The sequence below is a fragment of the Rutilus rutilus genome (genome assembly GCF_951802725.1).
Source record: "Rutilus rutilus genome assembly, chromosome: 16".
Classification (NCBI taxonomy): domain Eukaryota; kingdom Metazoa; phylum Chordata; class Actinopteri; order Cypriniformes; family Leuciscidae; genus Rutilus; species Rutilus rutilus.
In genome coordinates, this window is record NC_140224.1 from 11,266,098 (window position 1) to 11,289,608 (window position 23,511).

The 23,511-nt window shown below is 37.6% G+C and overlaps 1 protein-coding gene across 2 annotated transcripts in view; it reads right to left on the reverse strand.

Moving 5' to 3' along the window:
- ccser2b (coiled-coil serine-rich protein 2b) overlaps window positions 1-23,511 on the reverse strand; it is an 82,015-nt gene that overhangs the window by 20,044 nt on the left and 38,460 nt on the right. For both annotated transcript variants that reach the window (XM_084434272.1, XM_084434271.1), the window contains exons 4-7: window positions 13,837-13,936; window positions 12,501-12,594; window positions 8,261-8,417; window positions 3,013-3,093 (exon numbers count right to left, since the gene is read on the reverse strand). In XM_084434272.1, the coding sequence (XP_084290398.1) occupies window positions 3,013-3,093; window positions 8,261-8,417; window positions 12,501-12,594; window positions 13,837-13,936 (432 nt within the window). The remainder of the gene's footprint in view (window positions 1-3,012; window positions 3,094-8,260; window positions 8,418-12,500; window positions 12,595-13,836; window positions 13,937-23,511) is intronic.

Consider the following 23,511-nt stretch of genomic DNA (forward strand, 5'->3'; position numbering starts at 1 on the left):
CGGCTTCCTTGCCGCCGCAAGCCGATGGAATGAGCCAGCACTCATCACAGCCTACCGACAGGGTTTATCACCATCACTACATTTGGATCTTGCCATTTACGACAACAGCTTTGGATTGGAAAATCTCATCCAACAATATATCCCGTGTGGCCCAGCACTTAAATGCATGTGATCTGGAACTTCCTGCCCTGCATTCTCCGCCCGCTGCGACTGCAGTCTCAGCACCTGCACTTCGTTTCAGCCAAGGCCCTCATCCATTCGGGATCCGCGGGAAACTTCATCTCTAGAAACTTCATCAACTATTTCCGCATCCTGCAAATCCCTTGCCAGAAGATTAATGTTCACTCCATCCTGGGGAAACCACTTGGACGAGGTATCATTACTCACTGCACTCACATTGGTGCCACTCATTATGAAAATATCTCCTTACTGGTGCTGGATGGATCAATATCTGACATCATCCTGGGACTTCCCTGGCTAAAATATCTTAACCCTCACATCTCCTGGACATCTAGTGACATCTAGTCTCTCCTGGAGTGACAGCTGCTTTGATACCCGCTTATAACTTCTCTCTCGACCCATTTCAACAGTTAAACCATCTGATATGCTCCTCCAAGCAACCACCATCGAGAGTCAAAATCCCAGAGGAGTACAGGGTGTTCCAGGATGTTTTTAGTAAGCAATTGGCAACCCGTTTACCACCTCATAGGCCATGGGACTGTGCTAATTAATTGCTGCCAGGAACCACCCTGCCTAAGGCAAGAGTGTACCCATTATCCATCCAAGAAAAAAATGCCATGGAGAAGTATGTAGAAGATGCTCTTCACCAGGGTTGCATCTGCCCTTCTACATCCCCTGAAGCTTCCAGCTATTTCTTCCAGCTAACTCCAACGATTCCTTTGCTTTGCTAATTTATATCACTGCTACATCGCAAACTTTATCACCCTATCATCTCTCCTCTCACCTCCATGCTACGTAAAATGCCCAAGTCTCTGTCCTGGTCACCAACAGCCACAGAGGCATTCCACCAGCTTAAGCAGGTGTTCACCAGATCAGTGCTGTCACAGTGGCAGGGGGTTTCACCCAAGCTCCATCCAAGTGCCTTTTTCTCCAAGAAGTTGTCCCTGGCGGAGCAGAACTCTGACATCGGAAATCGGGAACGTCTAGCTATCAAACTTGCATTGGAGGAGTGGTATCACTGTCTGGAGGGAGCCAACCATCCATTTGAAATGATCACAGACCATTGTAACTTGGAACACCTCAGATAAGCCAAGCGCTTGAATCCTTGTCAGGCCAGATGGGCTCTATTCTTCACCCGGTTTCACTTCACCGTGACTCGATCCCATATACATACCCCTGACCAACCCAGAGCCCATTCTCCCTCCCTCCAAATCACAGAAGCTACCTACACCGAACCCGCTCTGCCGGGAGGTCCTGAGGGACGAACCTATGTTCCATCGGCTCTGCGACTGTCCATCTTCCCGAAGGTAAAATGCATCCGCTGCCCATTCCTCGCCGACCCTGGTCACACCTAGGAGTGGATTTCATCACTGACCTACCCATCTTTGACTCATTCACCTGTATCCTTGTAGTCATGGACCGTTTCTCTTAAGTCTGTCAACTTATTCCATTAAAAGGACTGCCATCTGCTTTGGAGACTGCTGAAGCCCTATTTAATCATATGTTCTGTGACAATAGTTTACCCGAAGACATTGTTTCAGATCGCGGATCTCAAGAGTTCGGAAGGCTTTCTTCCATCTCCTTGGTGTGTCAGTGAGTTTAACAACTGACTACCATCCTCAATCGAATGGGCACACGGAGAGGAAGATCCAGTAGATATTATCTTCCATTTGCAGAGTACGCTCTCTTCGTCAGCCCACCATAGGTCTAACACCATTTCAGTGCGTATTCGGCTTCCAGCCACCCCTGTTCCCCTGGTCAGTAGAGCCGTCATAAGTGCCAGCTGTGAATTGCCTCCGGTCGAGCTGGACGGGATCCCATCTACGCAGTCCATTCCATCCTGGACTGCTGGCGACAAGGCGGCTGACTCTAATACCTCATCGACTGGGAAGGTTACGGCCCTGAAAAAAGATCTTGAGTGCCACGTGACGATATTCTAGACCTTACCCTACTCCAGAAGATTCACGCCAACCTCCCAGATCATCCTGCACCCAGGTCTATAGGTGCAGGATGTGAATATAGGTCACATAGGTCATCCTCATCGTTACCACCGTCGGTTGTCAGGTGCCACCCATGGAGGGAGTGGTTCTGTCACAAGTCCAGCCTTCCCATCAGCGTCAGACCGTACTACTCCAACTCTCCGTTCCAGTTCGCTTGAATACTGATTCCCTACACCTGTGGTCGGATTAACCGGGACCTGCATAAAAGCCCACACTCACCTTAACTACACTGTCTGGTCTGGTCTCTCACACCAGTGCAAGACTTACCTGACTCCCGCTCACGGTTCTTCATCTTAATCATCGTCAGTCCCGGTACATCCTGCAATATACCTGCAATCCTGCATCCTGCCAACCTGTTGTACTAAAGTTAAGTCATTCAAGTGCCTGCAGGCACTCTATGATATTTACCCGTGTGGTTTCCTCTAATCTCTTTAGTAGATTCCTGTGAACGATCATCCGTTGTCTGTTCTTAAGCGTCTTGTGACACATCCCAGTATTGGATTGATTTTAAAAACTTTAATGTACTTGAAGTGTGCATCAAGCACTTTATAATTATATTTATAATTATTATGCATGTAGGTTTCATGACTTGAAATTAACAGAGATGTGGAATATTTGCACTTAAAAAAAAATCTACGTTTGTAGAAAACAAAATCTCAAAAAAAATAAAAAAATAATAATAATTATATACAAAAATACAAATGTACATATGACTTCAAACGTTAAACACATGGATTTGTTTTATTATTGGGAAAAACTGGAAAACATCTAAAAGATTACACTTGAAAAAGCAAAATGTCATGTATTTAAGGAAGATACGATAAGATCTTACCTTCTGATCAATTAAAGGTTGGTCAGTGGATTGTGGAGTATAAGCCTCTAAAGTCTCTTCAACTGAACCATCTGTCTCCATCTGAAACAAACAACAAACAAAATCCTCCTTGTAATGTGGTGGAAAAAATTGCTGCAAATTAGTCATTTGTTTTAGCAATACAATTGCTCAGTGTTTAGTGGTCGCACTAGACTTTTTTCGTTCAAATGTGGAAGACCAGTAACACAGTGGAAGACCAGTAAGACAAGCTCATAAAAAGTTCTGCATTCCGCTGTGTACAAAAGTTCCAGGTTATATATATATATATATATATATATATATATATATATATATATATATATATATATATATATATATATATATATATATATATATATATATATATATATATATATATATAAATAAATGTTTAAGGTCCAATTCTCATGATTAACTAGTTGGTTATTAGCATGAATATTACTAGGATATTGGCTATTTATTAGTACTTATAAAACATATTAATGCCTTAATCTGCATGACCTTATCCTACATTCATAATCCTGCTCAATTCTTACCCAATACCTAAATGTAACAACTACCTTACTTACTATTTAATAAGCAGTAATTAGGAGTTTACTGAGGCAAAAAAGTAGTTATTACGCTAATAGTAAGAATTGGACCCTAATCTAAAGTGACCAAACATATATATATATACCTGTATATACTTGTTCACGTCATGTTCCTTGTCTGTCATGTGATCCCTTGTAAGTCATGTGATCCTGCCATGTGTTCCATTGTCTGATGTGTCATGTTGTGGTTCATTGGTTCATTGTTCACAGGTGTCCCTTGTCTAGTCATTAGTCTTGTGTGTATTTAAGCCCTCATGTTTGCCATGTGTCTTGGTCAAGTATTGTTTCCTGTAACCACTGTTGTGAGTCCTTTTCATGTTCATGTTTTGTTTTGAGTTTTCATGCCACGCCATGTTTTTGTTTCATGTTTGGTTTTGTTTATATTAAACTGCACTTGGGTTCTCATTTACACTTGCCTTCAGTGGATCCATTACAGTATGTATGTATGTGTGTATATATATATATATATATACATACACACACACACACACACACACAGTGGGGAGAACAAGTATTTGATACACTGCTGATTTTGCAGGTTTTCCCACTTACAAAGCATGTAGAAGTCTGTAATTTTTATCATAGGTACTCTTCAACTGTGAATGACGGAATCTAAAACAAAAATCCAGGATTTTAATCAATGACGGCGTAGTGTGTTACTAATGGTTTTCTTTGAGACTGGGGTCCCAGCTCTCTTCAGGTCATTGACCAGGTCCTGCCGTGTAGTTCTGGGCTGATCCCTCACCTTCCTCATGATCATTGATGCCCCACGAGGTGAGATCTTGCATGGTGCCCCAGGCCGAGGGAGATCGACCGTCATCTTGAACTTCTTCCATTTTCTAATAATTGCGCCAACAGTTGTTGCCTTCTGACCAAGCTGCTTGCCTATTGTCCTGTAGCACATCCCAACCTTGTGCAGGTCTACAATTTTATCCCTGATGTCCTTACACATCTCTCTGGTCTTGGCCATTGTGGAGAGGTTGGATTCTGTTTGATTGAGTGTGTGGACAGGTGTCTTTTATACAGGTAACAAGTTCAAACAGGTGCAGTTAATACAGGTAATGAGTGGAGAACAGGAGGGCTTCTTAAAGAAAAACTAACAGGTCTGTGAGAGCCGGAATTTGTACTGGTTGGTAGGTGATCAAATACTTATGTCATGCAATAAAATGCTAATTAATTATTTAAAAATCATACAATGTGATTTTCTGAATTTTTGTTTTAGATTCCGTATCTCACAGTTGAAGTGTACCTATGATAAAAATTAGACATCTACATGCTTTGTAAGTAGGAAAACCTGCTAAATCTGCAGTGCATCAAATACTTGTTCTCCCCATATATATATATATATATATATATATATATATATATATATATATATATATATATATATATACACACATTACATGTACGTGTGTGTGTGTGTATGTGTGTGTGTGTGTGTGTGTGTGTTGATTATTTCATACACTGGACTGTTGTATTTTTAACCCATCAGTCAAAATAAATAAATAAATAAAAATTAGGCACTTGCTTGAACTAAAAAAGTGACAGTTAACATTTTGAAATACTCTCAGAGAGTTGACAGTAAGAGACTACTGGTATCCATAGAAATATTTTGGAAGATAATCTTCTACCCACTCTCTCTCTTTCACAAACACACTTGAAGAACCCGTAAAAGTACATTTGTGTGCATAGGCCCCATGATAAAAAGGAATGGACAAGTAGGAGTATCCTTTCATCCTTATGTGTGATCTTTCCATACTCCCATAACATCTTACACATCCTTTTATCCCTTTAAAAGCCTTAAGTGTAACTTAGGGAGTTGTAAAACTCCTCCAAGGAGCTCTAGAACATGTCCCTCTTATCAGAAATTATCTACAGCTTTATAGAGACAGCTTGAAGACTAAAATTTCTTTTAATATAATTTCATTATTTAATATATTTAAAATTATGTATCTGTATTATTATTATTTATTAGTATTCATAATACTAAATTAAGTTTAAAATGCATGAGTTAGGCTATAGATTGCATGGATACATGTGTTTAAGGATCATATTTTAGACACGAGGGAAGCTGGGAGAGTTATACATTTTGCTTAGAGGTATGTTTGCAATGTAACGTTCACTGAGCAGAGATGTTCCAATGATGATGATACATTAAATGTGTACAATTGTCATGTTCTTTACAAGGAAAGAAATGTTTTTCAACTGATGCTAATGTACCACAAATGTATACACTGAGAAATAGTTTCTTAATATGGAAAGTGTATTGTACCATCATGTGTAAGCATGAGGTATACGTTCCATTTTTAAACATAAGCAACATGTTTTTCTAAATGTTGTTCAATAAAGATTTTTCTTGGCAAGATAACTGGTGTCCTGTTCCGTGAATCAAATTATAACGGGGAAAAAGGCTTAATTCCAAGTCTACACAGCTTAAGCTCATGTAGCTCAGAACGACTCAGAGTTAAAGCCACAGCTTTGTGAACAGTGCTCCGACACAGAGAATAGTGCCTCAAATAACCCGAATTTGAGTCCTGGCATTAGATCCTTTCCCTCTATTCTCTCCCATTGCTTGCTGGGAGTAACTGAGTAAAGTTAGGGAGTAAAGCAATATTGTAACACATTACTTTTAAAAGTAACTTTCCCCATAGATTTCCCCAACACTGATTGGCAGTATCAAGTCATGTTAACATGTTTCGTCATGTTAGATACTGATTATTAACCATATTTATTCAACGTTATCCACATTATATTTCATCTCCAACAACATTGTGAACTTTTATAAAGATGCGTTTGGTCATTAACTTTTAAAAGCATCATTATGCAAAACATGAGGACAGTTCACCATATTTAAGACCCACGGCTGACAGATCAAAGGAAAATTTAATTAAATTGAATGTGGAGGATATTAACTGTGATAAGATGATTGACAGGATAGTTTAATCGATGACAGGATGCATGTAACTAAGCGATAGAGCGGTCAGTTAAAGATGGAAATTATGACCAATTAGTCTAAACCAAAGCTTGCCTACTTTTCTGCTACACACTCAAAAGTATGTAATACTTTTTTTTTATATACTTCACAAAAACAGTATACTTTTAGGGCATAGTTTAAGTAGGCAAACTGGGATGCAATGCGTATTTGTAGCCCTGTGTTTCAGTTCAGTCTTTCTGTTTAATAGTCTTAGTATGTTTGCAAAGCTGTTACGTTGGATTTACCCCATGGGTTTGTTTATTCTTCTTCTTTGACTATCTGCTTGTTATCCTGGATTTCTATGCCTGTATTCTCTTTAGACTTTGTTTTTGTCATCATTAAACATCTGTGTATTTGATCTTCACCTAAACTACTCCTTCCTTATCCACTACAATGTAACAACTACACTGTAAAAAAGGAAAGTTTCAATCTGTAAGGATTTTTTTCTACTTGATTTAACACTTAATGACTTGTATTGATGTAATCTTAAACAATAGGGTAAGTTTATTAATGTTAATTAATGACCTTTGAGGATAATAAAAAGTAAAATAAAATGACACTTTACAATAAGGTTTCATTTGTTAACTTTAGTTAACTAAATTAGTTAACATGAACTAATAATGAACTTCTAATTCTACAGCATTTATTAATATTAGTTCATGTTAATCTCAACATCAACAACATTAGTTAATGCACTGTGAACTAACATGAACATTTTAACAAAGGTAAAAAAATATATATATATTGCTCATTGTTAGTTTTTATGTTAGTTAATGCATCAATTAATTCTAACAAATGAGACCTTATTGTAAGTGTTCCCAATAAAACCAGTTAATTTAACACATTTTTGGTTCCTAGAAAATTTGAATAGGTGAATAAGTTAAGCATTTAAGATGTCAGTGCCCAGGGCACCAAAGAGTCTTCATCCGGCCCTGCAGCCATATGATGGCAAAGATCTTTGGCCCGGATGAACTGTGCAACAACATCAACTGCCTTGGTAAATGCCACACTACCCCAAGCCAATTCAATAAGGTCCAGTTTGTCTCTTACGGATACAAACACTGACTCTGTGTTGACTCTGTGACTGAAAATGAACCTTTGTAACGGCAGAAACATCATAGTGCAGTATACAACTAGATTTATAATGTCACTAACATTTGGCTAAGAGGTTTCTAGGGCATTCTGAGTGGTTGTCAAAAGAGCCCACCCAAAGTATCATATTCAACAGACTTTGTAATTATCTTCTTAAGACCTCGGACATCCATGATATGAACAGAAGTATTGGGACACCTGACCATTACACCAACAGGGACTGCAATGACAATGCATTCTAAATACATAGACATTAATATGGAGTTGGACCCCGCTTTGCAGCTATAACAGCTTCCACTTTTCAGGGAAGGCTTTCCACAAGATTTTTGACTGTTTTGGAATTTAAGCACCAAAATGCAATATGCAAGGTTATGGGATTCTTCAAATATTAAAGTATGAGCAAACACCACTAATTAAAAGAGTTCTGTCAATGAAATCCGTCGATGAAATGTCCTAATAAGCCTTACGACATGCTATGTAACATGCAATCACAAATTCAGCTATAATAGAATTTGGACACCACTCAGAAAAGACATGAAAGGTTATATTGGCATAGCATGCGTTTGTATCTGACCTGAAGCAGTGTCTTCAGTTGAAGCAGCTGTTCTGTGAAAGAAGAGCAGTCTTGAACCATGAGTTTCAGCGTCAGCTCATCCAGTGTCGCGTGATCTGACCTTGACCTATCCAGCCCCTGTCCCCCAAATCTGTCAAATGACTGGAAAATGGCAGTTCTGTAGGTCAGACAAAGAGAAAGTGATCAGAAAGCATTTACGAGGTCAGCCAGAGGCCTCAGCCCACGGTAAAAAATAAAAATAAAAATCTTTAAACAGGTTAGCTGTCCAATGAGAGCCATCTTATCCAAAATCCCCCTGAGTCTGGATATGTAGGAGGTATGCTGAGAATGTGGCTTTCTGAGACTAATTTGCTTTTTAAATGGATATAAAACAGACACTGTTGAACTTGTGGGGACTAAAGGCTAAAAACTGGAACTGTAAATAACAAAATTTTATAACAAGACTGCCTTCAGAATGTGGGTATTCATTACATAACATTTACTTATTTTTTGTAGGTTAGCTTCAGTCTCAGATGGCTCGCCAGCAGATCGCTCAACTATCTGAACTCATATTGAACTCAAAAATGGCAAGAGCTAGATACATTTACTGGATCAATTTATGAGTTAGGGTGCATCGTTTTTGTCTAACTCAGGCTCTTTGGGAACAACCGCACTTGTGCCAACATTTCTTCAATATTATATCACGTTGCTTCTTGGACGTTTCGTAACACTTTCAAATGGGGTGGCCCAAATGACCAAACTCTTATATCACAATATGAGTATTTCACAATGATATATCATGATATATTGTTATTTTTGCTTTAAAGGTACAATATGTAAGACTTTTGTATCAAAATATCCAAAAACCACTTGCACAGTGTTATATATTTCAATTGTGTAATTCAATTATCCAAAATATTTCCAAGAATTAGTAAATTCAGAGGAATTTTAAGTGCCCGTTCCTGTTCACTTGTCGTCTGTCAATGACGTAATATCCGCGTTATCTCTGGTTTATGCATGTACTGCCATAGTAACCATGGCGACAGACGTGGACAACTGCGTTACGTCTAGCGGCACACTCACGCTGTTGTTGTTTCGTTCAAACATTATGGACCATGGCAGTCAGACTTTGGGACAAAAGGAGAACTAAAACAAGGATCAATATCAGCGTGGCGTTTTCGAGATGCCGAGAGCTCCCTTCACGTCTTGACAGAGACGCAGCTCTTGCATGTACTTTATTAGACAGGTGAGCACATATAACAAATCAATGTTATATAGCTCAACATGATGAAATGTTAGAATATAATCAGTATGTTATTCTAATGTTGATCTAGCTTACTGCTAGTCTCATATAGCAAACAAAAACTAACACATTGAATAACATTATAACTTTCAACACACTCAAATGCTAGTATGATGGTGTAACGTTAGACTAAATGAAACAGCGCTGCGTTACCTCACAAGTTTAATTCGTCAATTAAACTGACCTGTGTGAGTAGTAATTAAATGTCCTTATTCCTTTATATTCACGGGACTCGCGTGTGACGCTAATATCTGTATCTTAATAGCAATCGTGACCTGCTTCATACCACAATCATGTTAAAAAACATGAATGTTTTCACTCATCCATGTTATTAGCTCCATCAGCATGATAGCAAGTCCCATCATTCCGCTTATCACTGCGTCATCAACCTACGCCTTTGTTATTGTAAAAAGTTAGCGACCCCTAGCGGCAAAAAACAAACAAAAAAAACTCAAGCTTACTGAAGACAAGTTAACAGAAAAAATAAGAACAGAGAAAATAATTACTCTGTCTGTTCGGACACGGTCCTGGAGACCATCTATGATCCATCTGTCTTTCCCCCTGCTTCACCATGGGGATCTTCAGTCCCTTCTACTCTGCTGTGGTGGTTTTCAGCTTCAGAGTGGGGATCTTCAATCCCATCTCCTTGGCTGTTGTGGTCATCTGCTCTGCCCTGGTGGTCTCTAGCTCTGCTGAGATGGTCTTCAGTCCTGTCAGCTCCACCATGGCCACCTGCTCTGCTGGCTCCATCCTGGGTCACCGATCTGCCCCAGTCTCCAGTCCTGCTTCCAGTCCACGGGCCTGAAGATCCCTACGGTGGAGCAGATGACTACCACAGCAGATAGGAAGGGACTGGAGATCCCTACGGTGGAGCAGAAGATCACAACAGCAGAGAAGACGGGACTGAAGATCATCACGGTGGAGCAGATGACCACAACAGCAGAGTGTACTGGATTGAAGATCCCCAAGGTAGAGCAGAAGACCAAAACATCAGAGTAGATTGGACTGAAAATCCCCATGATGGAGCAGGCGGAAAGACAGAAGGATCATAGATGGTCTCCGTAACCATCACAGAAAAAAAAGAGAGTTCGGGACAAGACATAAAACTCCATATAAAACAAGACCAACCACCAGGATCGTGACACAGGTTTACTAGGCTGCTGTCACTTTAAGACTGAATGCATCAGTCCAATATACAGTTGCACAAGCATTTTCTTTCTCAACTGTTTATATTCACATAAGACATAAATTACTGTGTTTACGAGTATACTTGCAAAGACAGGCATTTTGACACAAAAGTATGTGTATTAAACCATTCAAGCCAATTTAGGCGGCAAAATGAACGTCCTCGTGCACGCATCTCTCAGTCAGCGCTTAGAAACCATCTCTCAGACACATCAGCGCATCAGTTTAGTTTAGTTTATTTATTTATAAAGCACATTTAAAACCAGTTTGTTGAAACCAAAGTGCTGTACAACTATTATAAAACAAACTTAAACCATACAAAATCAAGAAAACCAAAAGGATTCATGAAAAATATGTGAAATAAAGCGAAATTATATCTTTCGCTGATTTTTGAGCTTCTACAGTTTAAAAATCACTTGTTTTTAATCTGCAATGTTTAAAAACGTATGCAAACGATTAGCTTTCGTGACCACGCAGCACAGCAATGCCACGTGAAAGTGACCGGGATAGAGATGATAGTCTAAAATCTCTACAGGTTTACATATTAAATATACTATAAAAATGCGCTCAGTTTTAATCGAAACAGATGAACGTGAATCTGACAACGCTTTGGTTGGTTGTTTTAAGTATCGCAGCAGTGATAAATGTCTGGTAAGTGACACTAAAAGGTTAATGCTCTACCACATTTGAAAACAACGTACCTCCTACACTAAATCCTACCCTAAACTTAACCGTTAACAACCATTAACTGTTAGCAAAAGCAAATGTAAGAAAAAATGCATGTGCTGAAGCAACTTTGCCATTTTAGCTTGCTTCTACAAGTCTTTGAGTTTCACGGGACAATGCAAAGCAGAGGACAGTGCAATGCTGTAGGTGAGAGGTGCTGCCAGGTGAGATCCTGATCAGAAAATACACTTATGGAGCTGATTATGTGATGCAAATGTTAAAATGTTTTCGTTTACAAATCATGCACTATGGTAAAAGTGTTTTGAGGACATAACATAGTATTGGGCAATGAACTACCTGACAATAAGTTTTTATTAATTGATAATCTGCCCACGTAATCATCATTTATGTGAAAAGGTATACAAGTTGTTGGTGTTTTACTGCCACTAGTGGTCATTTCAGCTGGAAACTGCAGCAAATGTTATGTATAGGTGTGTTTTTGGAGTTTTACAAAAACATAGGTGAAACTAGGTCTGAAATTAACGGTGGGTTTGGGCTAAAATGCCACAAACCCCCCCCAAATTCAGGATAAGGAGGCAAAAAATGCCCCTGCACAATTAAGAGAGATCTATTACGGCTATCACAATTAATGTGAAACGTTAAATGAATTAAAAGTATCGATTGCGGCATTACATTTACAGTAGATTTGCTTATGGTGCATCATATTTCTTTTCACGTGTGGTATGCAGCGTTGAGCATTATAACCTATCACATACGTTTCTGTTGAGATTATGAATGCAATGCTCAACTTACTCACTGACTGAATTCTGAATATGCATTCACGAATTCTCGCATCATCATAAACAACAAAGTGCAGAAAAGATTTAAGTAAGAGATTCATTTTGCAGTGTAGACAGCTTCATTGATTATAATGGGAGTTTTTGCAAAAGTGAATAAATCTCATTAGACTTGTCATGGACCACTTAAAATGTTCTTTGCTTGCTTTCTTTATGTAATTTATTCAGAATTTGAATAATTGTGCTAAGCGCTGGCATAAAATGTACAACAATTTCACAAAATGTCAAAATGCATAAATGAAATGGTCACCTGTTTTCACACCTGCCCCAGCATTGCTGACGTCTCCCCTGAATGGGCCAGCCTTCTTTTTCTGAGCACTCATAAGGTGACATCCCATCAGTATCTACAACAGATATAAGTATATCAAGAACTAGTTTTGTGAGTGCAGAATTTTCCAACACAATGTGTTTGTGGGTGGCTTTCAGAACATTTATGCTTGCTATAAGGTTGCAATGTGGTTGCTTTCAGTCCCTCTCTATTATAATCAGGTCTCTAGATATGGCTAGTGTCCATGTTTCAATATCTGTCTATGGGATTTCTCCCTATTTTATCATCGACTATCATCCACCAATTATTAATAATGGGTCTTATTATCAATGTTTAAAACGTTTCTGCTGCTTAATATTTTCTGTGGAAACCGTGATTTTTTTTTTTTTTTTTTACGAATTATTTGGTGAATAGAAAGTTTTCAGTTTTTATTTTAACTAGAAATCTTTTGTAACAATATAAAAATCTTTACTGTCACTTTTGATCAATTTAATGCAACCTTCCTGAATAAAACTACATATACACACTTTTTTTTTATAAAAAAATATTATCTATCCCATACTTTTAAATGGTAGTGTATCATGCTTTCCAAAAACAAAGCAGCACAACTGTTTTCAACATTGATAATAATAAGAAAAAATATGACTTAGCTCATTCATCTGTACTGTCTCGTATGCCCAGGAAAAGGGTCCATTATATGAATTCTAGATTTGTATAGACCGTTAGACTGTGTATGAAGCCCCAGTGTTATATTTAATGCATCTTTAAAAATGATAAAAATAGCAAAGGCTACTTGTAGAGGGGCTTATGGGGATTGTTCTGTACACTATTGATTGTGCTTTATTTATATGGTACAACATTATCTGTAGTACAATTGAACAGCCAGAGGATGAATAATAGAGGGTGTACACCTGAATACATTTGTATTCATACATTGCAATATTTACTAGAAGTTACCAACTGTAATTGGAAATCTAATTTGTGTATTTGGGTGAAAACTTAAAAAGAAACACCTTGTTTTACTTGTCTCTTTGAAATAGTAATTGAACTATGTGATGCGTGTAACTTGAGAATATTGTAACCCCAACACTGTTAAAAACAAACTCTACGCAAGTATGTGAATGCAAATGTTTCCAGCTATGCAAGCTTCATGCACGGTTGCGTTCTTAAATCTATCATAAAATCTGTTGTAGCAAACATTAGCGGAAACTGTACTACTATACTAGCTCTACTTTCTACTACTTTTCTCTTTCAAGTCAAATACTGTAATGGCAAAGCAACAGTTTAAAGAGAATACTAGCCAAACTATATCACTCACCGCTGTGTAATGAGGTCTCTTCAGACAAGTCCAAATCCAACATGAGATCATCGTCCTCCAGGTCACACGACTCCACACTCTCCAGGTTTTTGAGAATGTCCTTATAAATGTATAATGTAAAAAGAGAGTCAACACCGCAGCCAGGATCTTTGCAATCTATTATATTCACTTTTCAATAAAAAAATAAATAAAATAAAATAAAAAGATTCCCATATCTAAAAAATAATTAAAAAAAATAGTATAGTGAAAAGATTATAGAATAACTTATTTTTTAACAACTTTGTATTTAGTGTCTTTAACTAGTATGCACTACTATTTAAATTAATAACTTAATACAATGCCCTTATTGTCTAGATATGTATATTTACAGTGTACTTCTATTTAAAAAATACCTGCTTCTGAAAAAACATCTGTAAATAAATATAGAACAAGCAGCAATTACGTGGCTGAACCAAGCCCACAAATCGCATAAAGGTGATTCTTTTTGGCTGTTGAAAAACATGTACCATTGGATTCTGTAGGACCCAAAAGGAATTCGAAAAAACTAAAGACATTCTTGCAAATTGTGCAACAACCCAAAAAAAAAATCGTCAGGTAGCCGAAGACGCATACCAAGTTTTGTATCAATACGCCAATGCATTAGTAAAATACAGAACTTTGCTGCAAACTTAAAAATGGCCGACGCCAAAAATGGCCGACATGGGAAAACTTGATATAGTTTTGGATATAGACTCTGCATGCTGTATTGAATCTATAGAGACAAGTTTCATGATAGATCAAACTGTTGAGAAGTTATAAGCAAAATCATAAATTTTGTCTCAAGTTTCATCTCAATATGCCAAAGCATTGCATAGATATAGCCAATCGTCCACTTTTGCGTGTTAGTCAAATTTGTAAAACTATTTCTCAAAGACTATTGGGTGTGTGTGTGATAAAAAAGTGATAACTTTTTTGCAACTCAACCTCGGTGAAGATTGGATAAAATCTGAAGGAGAAGGAAAACATAAAATTAAAGTTTAGGAAATCAGAGGAAAGCTGAATTTTGTTTCCAAGCTGCCTGGTTCCAAAGGTATTTGCGTAAACATCAGTGCATCTTTGACCCATTGGTGGAGCTTAGAGGGTTTAAGAGACTTTAAATTTGCTAGGGTTAAAATTGTGACTCTCCTCTAGGTTCCAAATTGAATGCGTTTTGACCAAAGGGTTCAAGTGGGCTGCTATAGACTTTCACTCAAGAATAATAATAAAAAGAAGAAGAAAACTAAGATTACACTGTTGACCTTACCCCTACCCCGTAATACACCTGTTTGGCAAAACAACATGAACACAATAACTACAAATGTAATAACAAATAATCTTATTTTGATGCAAGAATTGGGACCAAAAAAATGATTCTGTTTTCTAGAGACGGGACTTTACAATCATGTTCTGATCTACAAAATGAATCTGGAATTGGCAACTGAAAAAGAATACAGTTTATAAATTCATTAGAATGGTTAAAATGGTCAATAGCATTGATTGGCTATTCAATTCACAAGCACAAATGCATACGTGGCAGAAAGTGCTACCTTCATCCCTAAACTATACTTAAAAATATATAAATAAAAAAAATCGGTTTCAGGAAGTGGAGCGCACTTTAGCCAAAATTAGAAGTGCAAACAAATTGAAGATAAGCATGGGTACTTTAAGGATGAGAAAACAGTTGGCAGAGTAGACTTCAGTGAAGGAGGAAGACAGCGGATGCGTATTCAAGCGAGGAACAGTTCTCATGATGGAAGCCGACTCGCCCTCTCCACAACTCATCTCTCTCAGAAAAGATTTAGTGCCAGTTGAGGACCTCTGGTTAAAAACTCTTCCCCATGACCAGCTGTCTACTCATGGCATGACAATAGAGGAATGCTCAGAAGGGAACTGCCGATTTGGACCGATTTACCACTTTCAATATTGGATATTTTCTACTCTGTATACAGAGTCCTTAACATTCCACACTAAATCACAATAACAGTGATGCTCAAACTATGACTTTCATAATAAAGTTTGTGATTGATCATGCAGGTTTTTTTTTTTATTAAACTATTATGGACTTTAATGGCTATATATAAATACAACATTTATGTCTTCCACCACTACAGATGAAAAATCTTGATGACTCAGTCTGCACATTATCAGAAATTATAAAAACCTTTCCGAAGTCAACATTGATAAGTGAGAAATCAGCAAGCATAGGTCATGGGTGTGTCTAACCACAACTCTAACCTTATGTTAGATGATAACTAAATATCTTGATTATCCTCCCTAAATTAAAGGGCTCGACATTACCACTTGCCCGATAGTCTGGGACAAGGTTTTTTTTTTGACGAGGCAGATGAAAGGGAATTTTACTTTCCCAACCCGACAAGTAGCCTGATTAAAACTTCATACTGACAGAAAATAACTAGGGAAGCATCAAAATGCGAGAATGATTTGATAGTGTATTTCTGGTAACAAGTGCTGCATCCATGCCATGTCGTAATTACCGTAGTCTCAAGATGACAACACACATATATATTCAGAGCTGTTCACATCCTCGGACTGGGAATTACGCATTGCTATGGCACCACTATCAACGCCTAAATGAATCTGCAGCGGTCAGGTGGTACAGCAGTCACGTGATACAACTAGGAGCTCTAAGACATTATTACAAGCTGTAATGAGCAAAAATTAAACAAGCTATTATAAGCTCTACGAGGTTGTGAACGCTTTTTACAAGTTGAAATCGCGTAATTGCGGTAATTATGATATGGCATGACCACAACTATGGTAGTGCTGTTGAGGCTCGTGCTGCCTGTCTCTTTGAGAGAGAATTTCGTGGAGACATCGAAACAAATGAGAGTAACAGCACACATAAAGAAACTCACAGAAGAAACATACTGAGGTAAAAATTCTAAATGTTGATTTTTTTCTTTCTTTATTACATATGATATAGTAAATTTGTCAAGGTCCATGGATCCGCGTGTTCATTTTGCGTATCTGTAGGTTTTGGGTCTGTGTGGTGGCTTGTTTGTTGCCAAGTAACCAGCTGATCACTCAATTAGTCATTCAGCTGCAGCTAGTCAGCTGCCTATATCTAGCTGGAGTGAGATGTGCTTGGTGTCGGTTCGTCACTCTTGTTTTGTTCTCTTACCCAGTGTCGGTATCTGAGTTCCCAGCGGAGTTTCCTTCATCTCCTCAGTGCTTCCTAGCAGCTCGGAGAGCGTCTTGAGTTTCTCTTCAACCAGCCGTCCGGACTGAGTTTCCACGCTGTGTTTGATTCCTGTCTCTTCATCTCTCTTCCCTGGGATTGTGCATTGAGTGTTTGCCAGCTATAGTCTGTGCTGTTCTGAGTAATTTTCCGCTGTCCTGTCTGTTACAATAAACTGCTCATTTGCAATTGGATCTACGACTCTCATTCTGACAAAATTAACATAATGTGACACTACCAGTATTTCTGCAGTACTGGCAGGGCTGGACTGGGACAAAAAATCGGCCCGGGCATTTTGGCCCAGACCGGCCCACTATATGATCATAAACACCACCCATCTTTGCACGCCCTTAATTATATGCATACCAACTCCTATTCATTAAAACCACTAATGCCATGTAATGAGTGAGTATAGGAACGAGTGAGAGTTTACAGATGAAATAAGTACAAATTTGACATTTATTAATACAGTCGAACTATACTCCACAGTGGTGAATCCTAAAACAAGCTATAAGCGGCTCTGGCATAGCAATACAAGTGTTTCTTACAGGATTTTTTGTTAAAACTGTGGTGGGTGGACCTTGGTTCTTCTAGGGGGGTTCGGGGGCATGCCCCCCCGTGAGAAAATTTTGTGCATTTTAATGTTAAATTCATCAATATGGTGCACTTTGAGAGTTCAAAATGAAAAGCTCACCCATATTCAGTGTGCAAATTAAACAAAGAAAAATTCAAACCTCTTTAAGTTACAGTGTCTATTTACATTACACCTACTATATAATAGTTATAATATTAATCCAATGACAGTAATAGCCATATTTTGTAAAACAAATGCACTAAAAAATAAAGGACACTTTCATAATTAGTTTTGTAACAATTTCTATACTTGAAAGAGATAAGCACATGATCTTTTATTTTGACGCAAACTGCATCAAGCTTTTATTTTGGCGGAAAACATGGTTTACAAACGCCTGTCATTAAATTTCTAGTGAATTGCGGTAATCGTCAACTATGCAGATGTGGAAATAATCTGTAACTGGGTTATGGGTTCCTACACTCCATCATGACATAGCCTAAGTGTTTTGAAAGTAGTTCTGCTTACCGCAGGCTCTACACTCTCTCATCTCTCTCCTGATCCTCCGTCCTCACTATCATCATCTGCCACAGCCCACAGGAGCTGACGAAGGTCAGAAAACATATATTTTGACACATAAAGCGTCTGCTTTAAGGGCCTGGTTCTATTTTTTCACGCTATTTATCTGCACATTCCTTGCGTTTCTTCTCCATCTCGCAGACTATTCTGGCAGATATTACACACTGACACTGCTGCACGCTCGCTCACTCGTTTAAAGTTGTGATTGGGCCAGCCCAGTGTCAATCAAGGAAAGAACCAATGGGCCGCTGATCTACGTGTTTCATGGGCTGGTCTGTCAGAAAAAAAACTAACACTGACTTTTTTTGACCAATGCATTACACCGGCACAAACCCAAAACGCAAGCAAAACAAAACAAAACGAATGGTCTGCCGATGTACACATTTTATGGGCCGTTAAAAAAGAAAATAATAATAAAAAAAAAAAGTATTTATGAGATGTATCGGCCCAAAAAGCACGTCGGCCCACCGGGCATTTGCCCGGTATGCCCAATGGCCAGTCCAGCCGTGAGTACTGGTATTACCGGGTATATCAGGTAAGCGACTGATTTCAAATGCTCGTGAGTGTATCTGTGTAAGCGCTCTGTCACCTGCGTCAAAGGTTTCTATTTACAAAGTGTTTTTCAAAGTGTTAATCATTGAAGCCAATCACAAACATATCTTTTGAGCGCATGAACCCAATGGCCAATATGAGGTGTTTAAGTTAGTCAGAATTCACTTAACACCACTCAAAACACCCTCTTCTGCACACTCACAAACCCTTTAATTTTTACCAACAAAGTGCAAACACAATGTAAAAAAGAGAGTCATTGTGCAGTGTAGACAGCTTTTTTGATTAAAGCAGAATTTTTCACAGGAGTGTAGATGTACAGTAAGTGAGCAGGTGATTGACAGCTTCAGTGATTATATAAGGAAGCGCTTTTTGCTTGCTTTTCATTTATAACCCATACGCAATTTTAATAAAAGTTTTGTTTTTCATGCTGCTCAGTACACTGCAAAGTTTCGGATTTACAACTGTATTTAAATGCATGATTGATTCCGAAACTGCAATAATTGACAGAGATATAACCATACCAACAGACAAGACAAAACAATCTGATACGGTATGTCAAAATAGATGAAGTCTTAGAGTGTAAATGTAAACTAACAGACCTGCCACGTGTTCTATGTAGTATATGTGTTTGTATGTTTGTCCTTCATTGTATCCATTTGAAGGCTAAATGTTCTTTAAATGTATTATTTACTTATATAATTATTGTCATCATGAGTAATAAACTCATTTAATTTAATTAATATTTGTATTTTTAAATAATAATAATAATAATAATAATAATAATAATAAAAAAATAAAAAAAAGAGTTCCAACAGTTTTTGCTATGGTACTACAACTGGTATCGAGAACCATGACATTTTACTGGTATAGGTCCCGACTACTGTAATTTTAGTACCATGACAACCCTACTTGCATGTGTTTTGGACATATATTAGCATGGTACATATTACTATTGACTGGGCCAAGGTTTTGTGATTTAGCCATTAAAATGCAGATAAAGTGGAAGAGGCAGATATAGTTTCAAGCTGGCCTAACTCATCTGTGAGAACAGACAATTTCTTTCTTACAAAAGAAAATCTGACCTTGCAAGTAGAAACTAAATAGCAAACATGTCTGAAATGTACTTGGGAAAAATCATTATCTGCAGCTCTCAGAGAAGGCTTGTTTCCCTCTGCTCAAGACACAGGAAGTGCTCCTGAATGAACTTTACTGTCTGCTCCATTTCTGGTCTTTCTTTCCCATCAGACAGTAATTTGCTATGTCATGGTGCGTTTTACATTAAGAAAACAAAAGGCTTTTCTCATACAGCCTCCGAGACTTCACAAAATGGAGGTACAGCCTTTCAAACATGGCCCCGGTGTGACCAGCGCTATTCAAACATACAATTACCTTCTCATTGCATAAGGAAGCTTGACTTTCAAAGCTTTTGCTTTGCTTTTGTGATAAATGTCATATATTTATTTATATGTCTCACCAAACCATATGTGAAATATGCTCTGAATTAAATATGAACACAAAAAGTTGGCATAATGGGGAAAAAATTCCATTGTTTCTAATCGCAATAAACAATCAGTATTTAATCATAATAAAGCAATAAAGATAATAGCAATAAATGATGGACTGTTTTTGCATTTGATCCCTTTTTTCAAATTTGTCCAGATCACAAAATTTAAACCATCTAACCTGACATCCACTTCTCATTTAAAAAGAAAAAAAAAAGTCCCATCTTGTTTTTATAATCCGATAAAGTAATGCGTTCAATACTGTAGTAGTTTTTTTAGTAGTAGTTCATCTGTGGATGTAATCTAGAATTGTAAAAATGTATTGTAAATTGTAAAATTTCACTCTGTATCGGTTTAGAATTTTTTTCTATTGTGATAAGACCTCCCAGCTAGAAAATCCAGTTTAAGATTATAGCTGTGTTTTAGAACAAGGACACTTTTTTTCTAACTGATCTGGTGCACATTGGTGCAAGTAGAATTGTCATCCCAATTTAAGATGGTCAATCAGATTTTTGGAACATGATGGCTTGTCAGTCAAAGACCATCTTACGACCCCTTCACACCAAGAACGATAACTATAAAGATAACTAAATTAGTGGACGAAATCGTTCTGTTTATTCTAAGCACAAGCTTGTCTGTCGCTTTAAATAAAGCTTGTTACAGCAGGATTGCTTCTGATTGGCTGTCAGTGTGTTTAACATTCATCAGCTGGATAAAATCGTTCTGAAAGTGATTCCAATGATATTGTTTCTCTGTGCCGTTATCGTTATAGCTGTGGCGTGAACTCTGCTATTCTTTAATATTGAGAATGATTTTTAAAACTATATCTTTATCGTTATCTTTATAGTTATCAAAGTATTCAAAGTGCAAGTTTTGGAAAACGAAACTGTTATCATCTCTGTGTAAACTACAAAAAAATGTGAATCTGTGAAAACGGTGATGTCATGCACATGTGTAGGCTATAGGCTTTTTTTTTTTAAGTAAGAATTAAGGGGTGGCGTACGGACATCATCACAAGTGGTTATAAGACTTGATGTTTCTTACAACAGACTCAAGCATGATATATGTTTTCTAAGCCTTTGTGTTCAAAGGTTTTGACATTTTCTTAAAGGAAGTAAAAAGGTATTTATATCAAGGGAGAACATTCTAAAATTGGGATTACAGTGAATGTTTCTGGCTTTGTGATGATGAAATTTGCCCAGAAGACCAAGTAATAATACAGTATTATCAAGATTAACATCCTTAGAATGAAGATCGGACAAATAAATGATATATTATGTAATTTGTGTCTATAGGCATGTGTGCTCGGCTCGAGTGCACTGTAGTAAAATAATGCGTATGTGCGCAGTCTTTCTTTACAAAGTGACATCGCCAACTACTTGTCTGTTATTAGTTATTAGTCATTTTCTCAGATCTGTGTGAACGGGTCGTATTGATAACGTAGTCTTCTCTGCAAAGAAAAAACGTTTCAGTTTTGATCACATCATTGTCGTGTAAGCGAACCCTTAGACTAACTTGAAACCAACCGATCTGCATATTTCCTTAAGTGAACTGGATGACAATAAAGGTCAACATGAGAAACACATCTCCTAAACCTTCATGTTGGAATTCTTGACACTGCGTGCTTTTGATGTTCTGAGTCCCAGCAGCAAACTGAAACAAGCCAGAAAATATTACTAAACTGACTTTTTGGATTATGGAAGGACGGACAGTTTTTGAGAGGTACTTTTAGAGGCAGAAGGGGTGGAAAAGAAAGTCAATATAGCCTACTCAATATTTTACTCAATATTTTAGAGGGGTTCTTGTGTCAGTGGTGTGTGACAGCCTGAACACATTGTATTGAAATGATGTAGCACTCTAGGCAGTGGAGGGAGACAGAAAAAAGAGAGAGGATGTGAAAAGTAGATTTAATGTCTGTTGCATTTAGGTCATCAGTTCTTTGTTAACATTTTGCACCAGACAGGTAGTTAGCGAATTAATGAAGGACCTCACGTAAATAAAACTTTCCCCACGCAATTAAAATGATTGGGAACTTTGACTTCATTCTTCAAAGAGAACAAAAAAAGCACAATACAGGTATCATTAAAGAAGTCTATACAACGCAAGCACTATATTTCAAATATAGCTGTATGTGACGAACAGACTAAAGTGTAAAAGACAATATACTGTACAGTCAGCTAGCCATTATTGCAAAATAAACACAGACAGGGTGATTAGATCTTGTATCACCCTGAAGGTTTAATGAGATGGTTTTGACAACTAGATCAACTGATTCACTCAAGGAAAAAAAAAAAGAGTGGTTAGTTATGAAATGTATTAATGCATCAGGGAGAGCTGGTCAATCGACCTCTATATGAAACCATATTTTAAAATATAATTTCATATAAAATACTGAAAAGCCATATTTAATTATGGGATACTATTTATTTAAATAGTTTTTTATTTACCAAAACAGAATATGGTACAAACTTTGCTGAAATGATTGTTTTTAAGGTGTATTACAGAGACAACTTGGTTATTATGCAAAACATATTACTTTAGCTAAAGTATTTGTATCTTTTTTTCTGCAATCATACACTTTGAAAGTAGTGAAAAGTACATTTAGCCCCATTGCACCCTAAAACTTTTTTACCATGGGAAAAAGTTACTTAGTTACACCCTTTGTGGTGTTTAAAATTAAAATCCAATGCTTTAGGATCTTGCAGATTCTTCAGGGGATGGTTATAAGTTTAGGTTTTGCCTCCAGGAAAGAAAAAAACATGAGAAACATGTGTTATCTTAATGGATTCAGTGCCATAGTGAGGGCCCTCAAGTGACGCTTGGCAGGCAACAACAACAGACGGTCCTGGTGAACTAGGGAGATGCATCAAACTTCTAAACAGCCCAAATGACTAGGCAATGTTGAGAACGTGGTAATGAAAGCCCATATGACGAGAGTGAAAGCGAGGGAGATCAGAACAGAGTATAAAAGAGTGAAAGAAAGAGAGAAAAAATTATGTATAATAACGTCAAAGCATCTCTCTTGCAAACAACAATCTTGTAGCTATTCATCACGTTGGAAACAAGCTGCCCCCTAGTGGAGCACTGTCTCATCCGACCGGTCAGTTATTTTGCCTATTCCCCCTTTTTTTAATGTTTCTTAATTAAAACGCCAATGTTTTGATAAAAACAAATCATTGTCAGGCATGTCATACGAAAATCAGTTTGATCGAAACGCTGCTGGTTCATTTTCCCAGAAGTGAGAGACTCTAAAT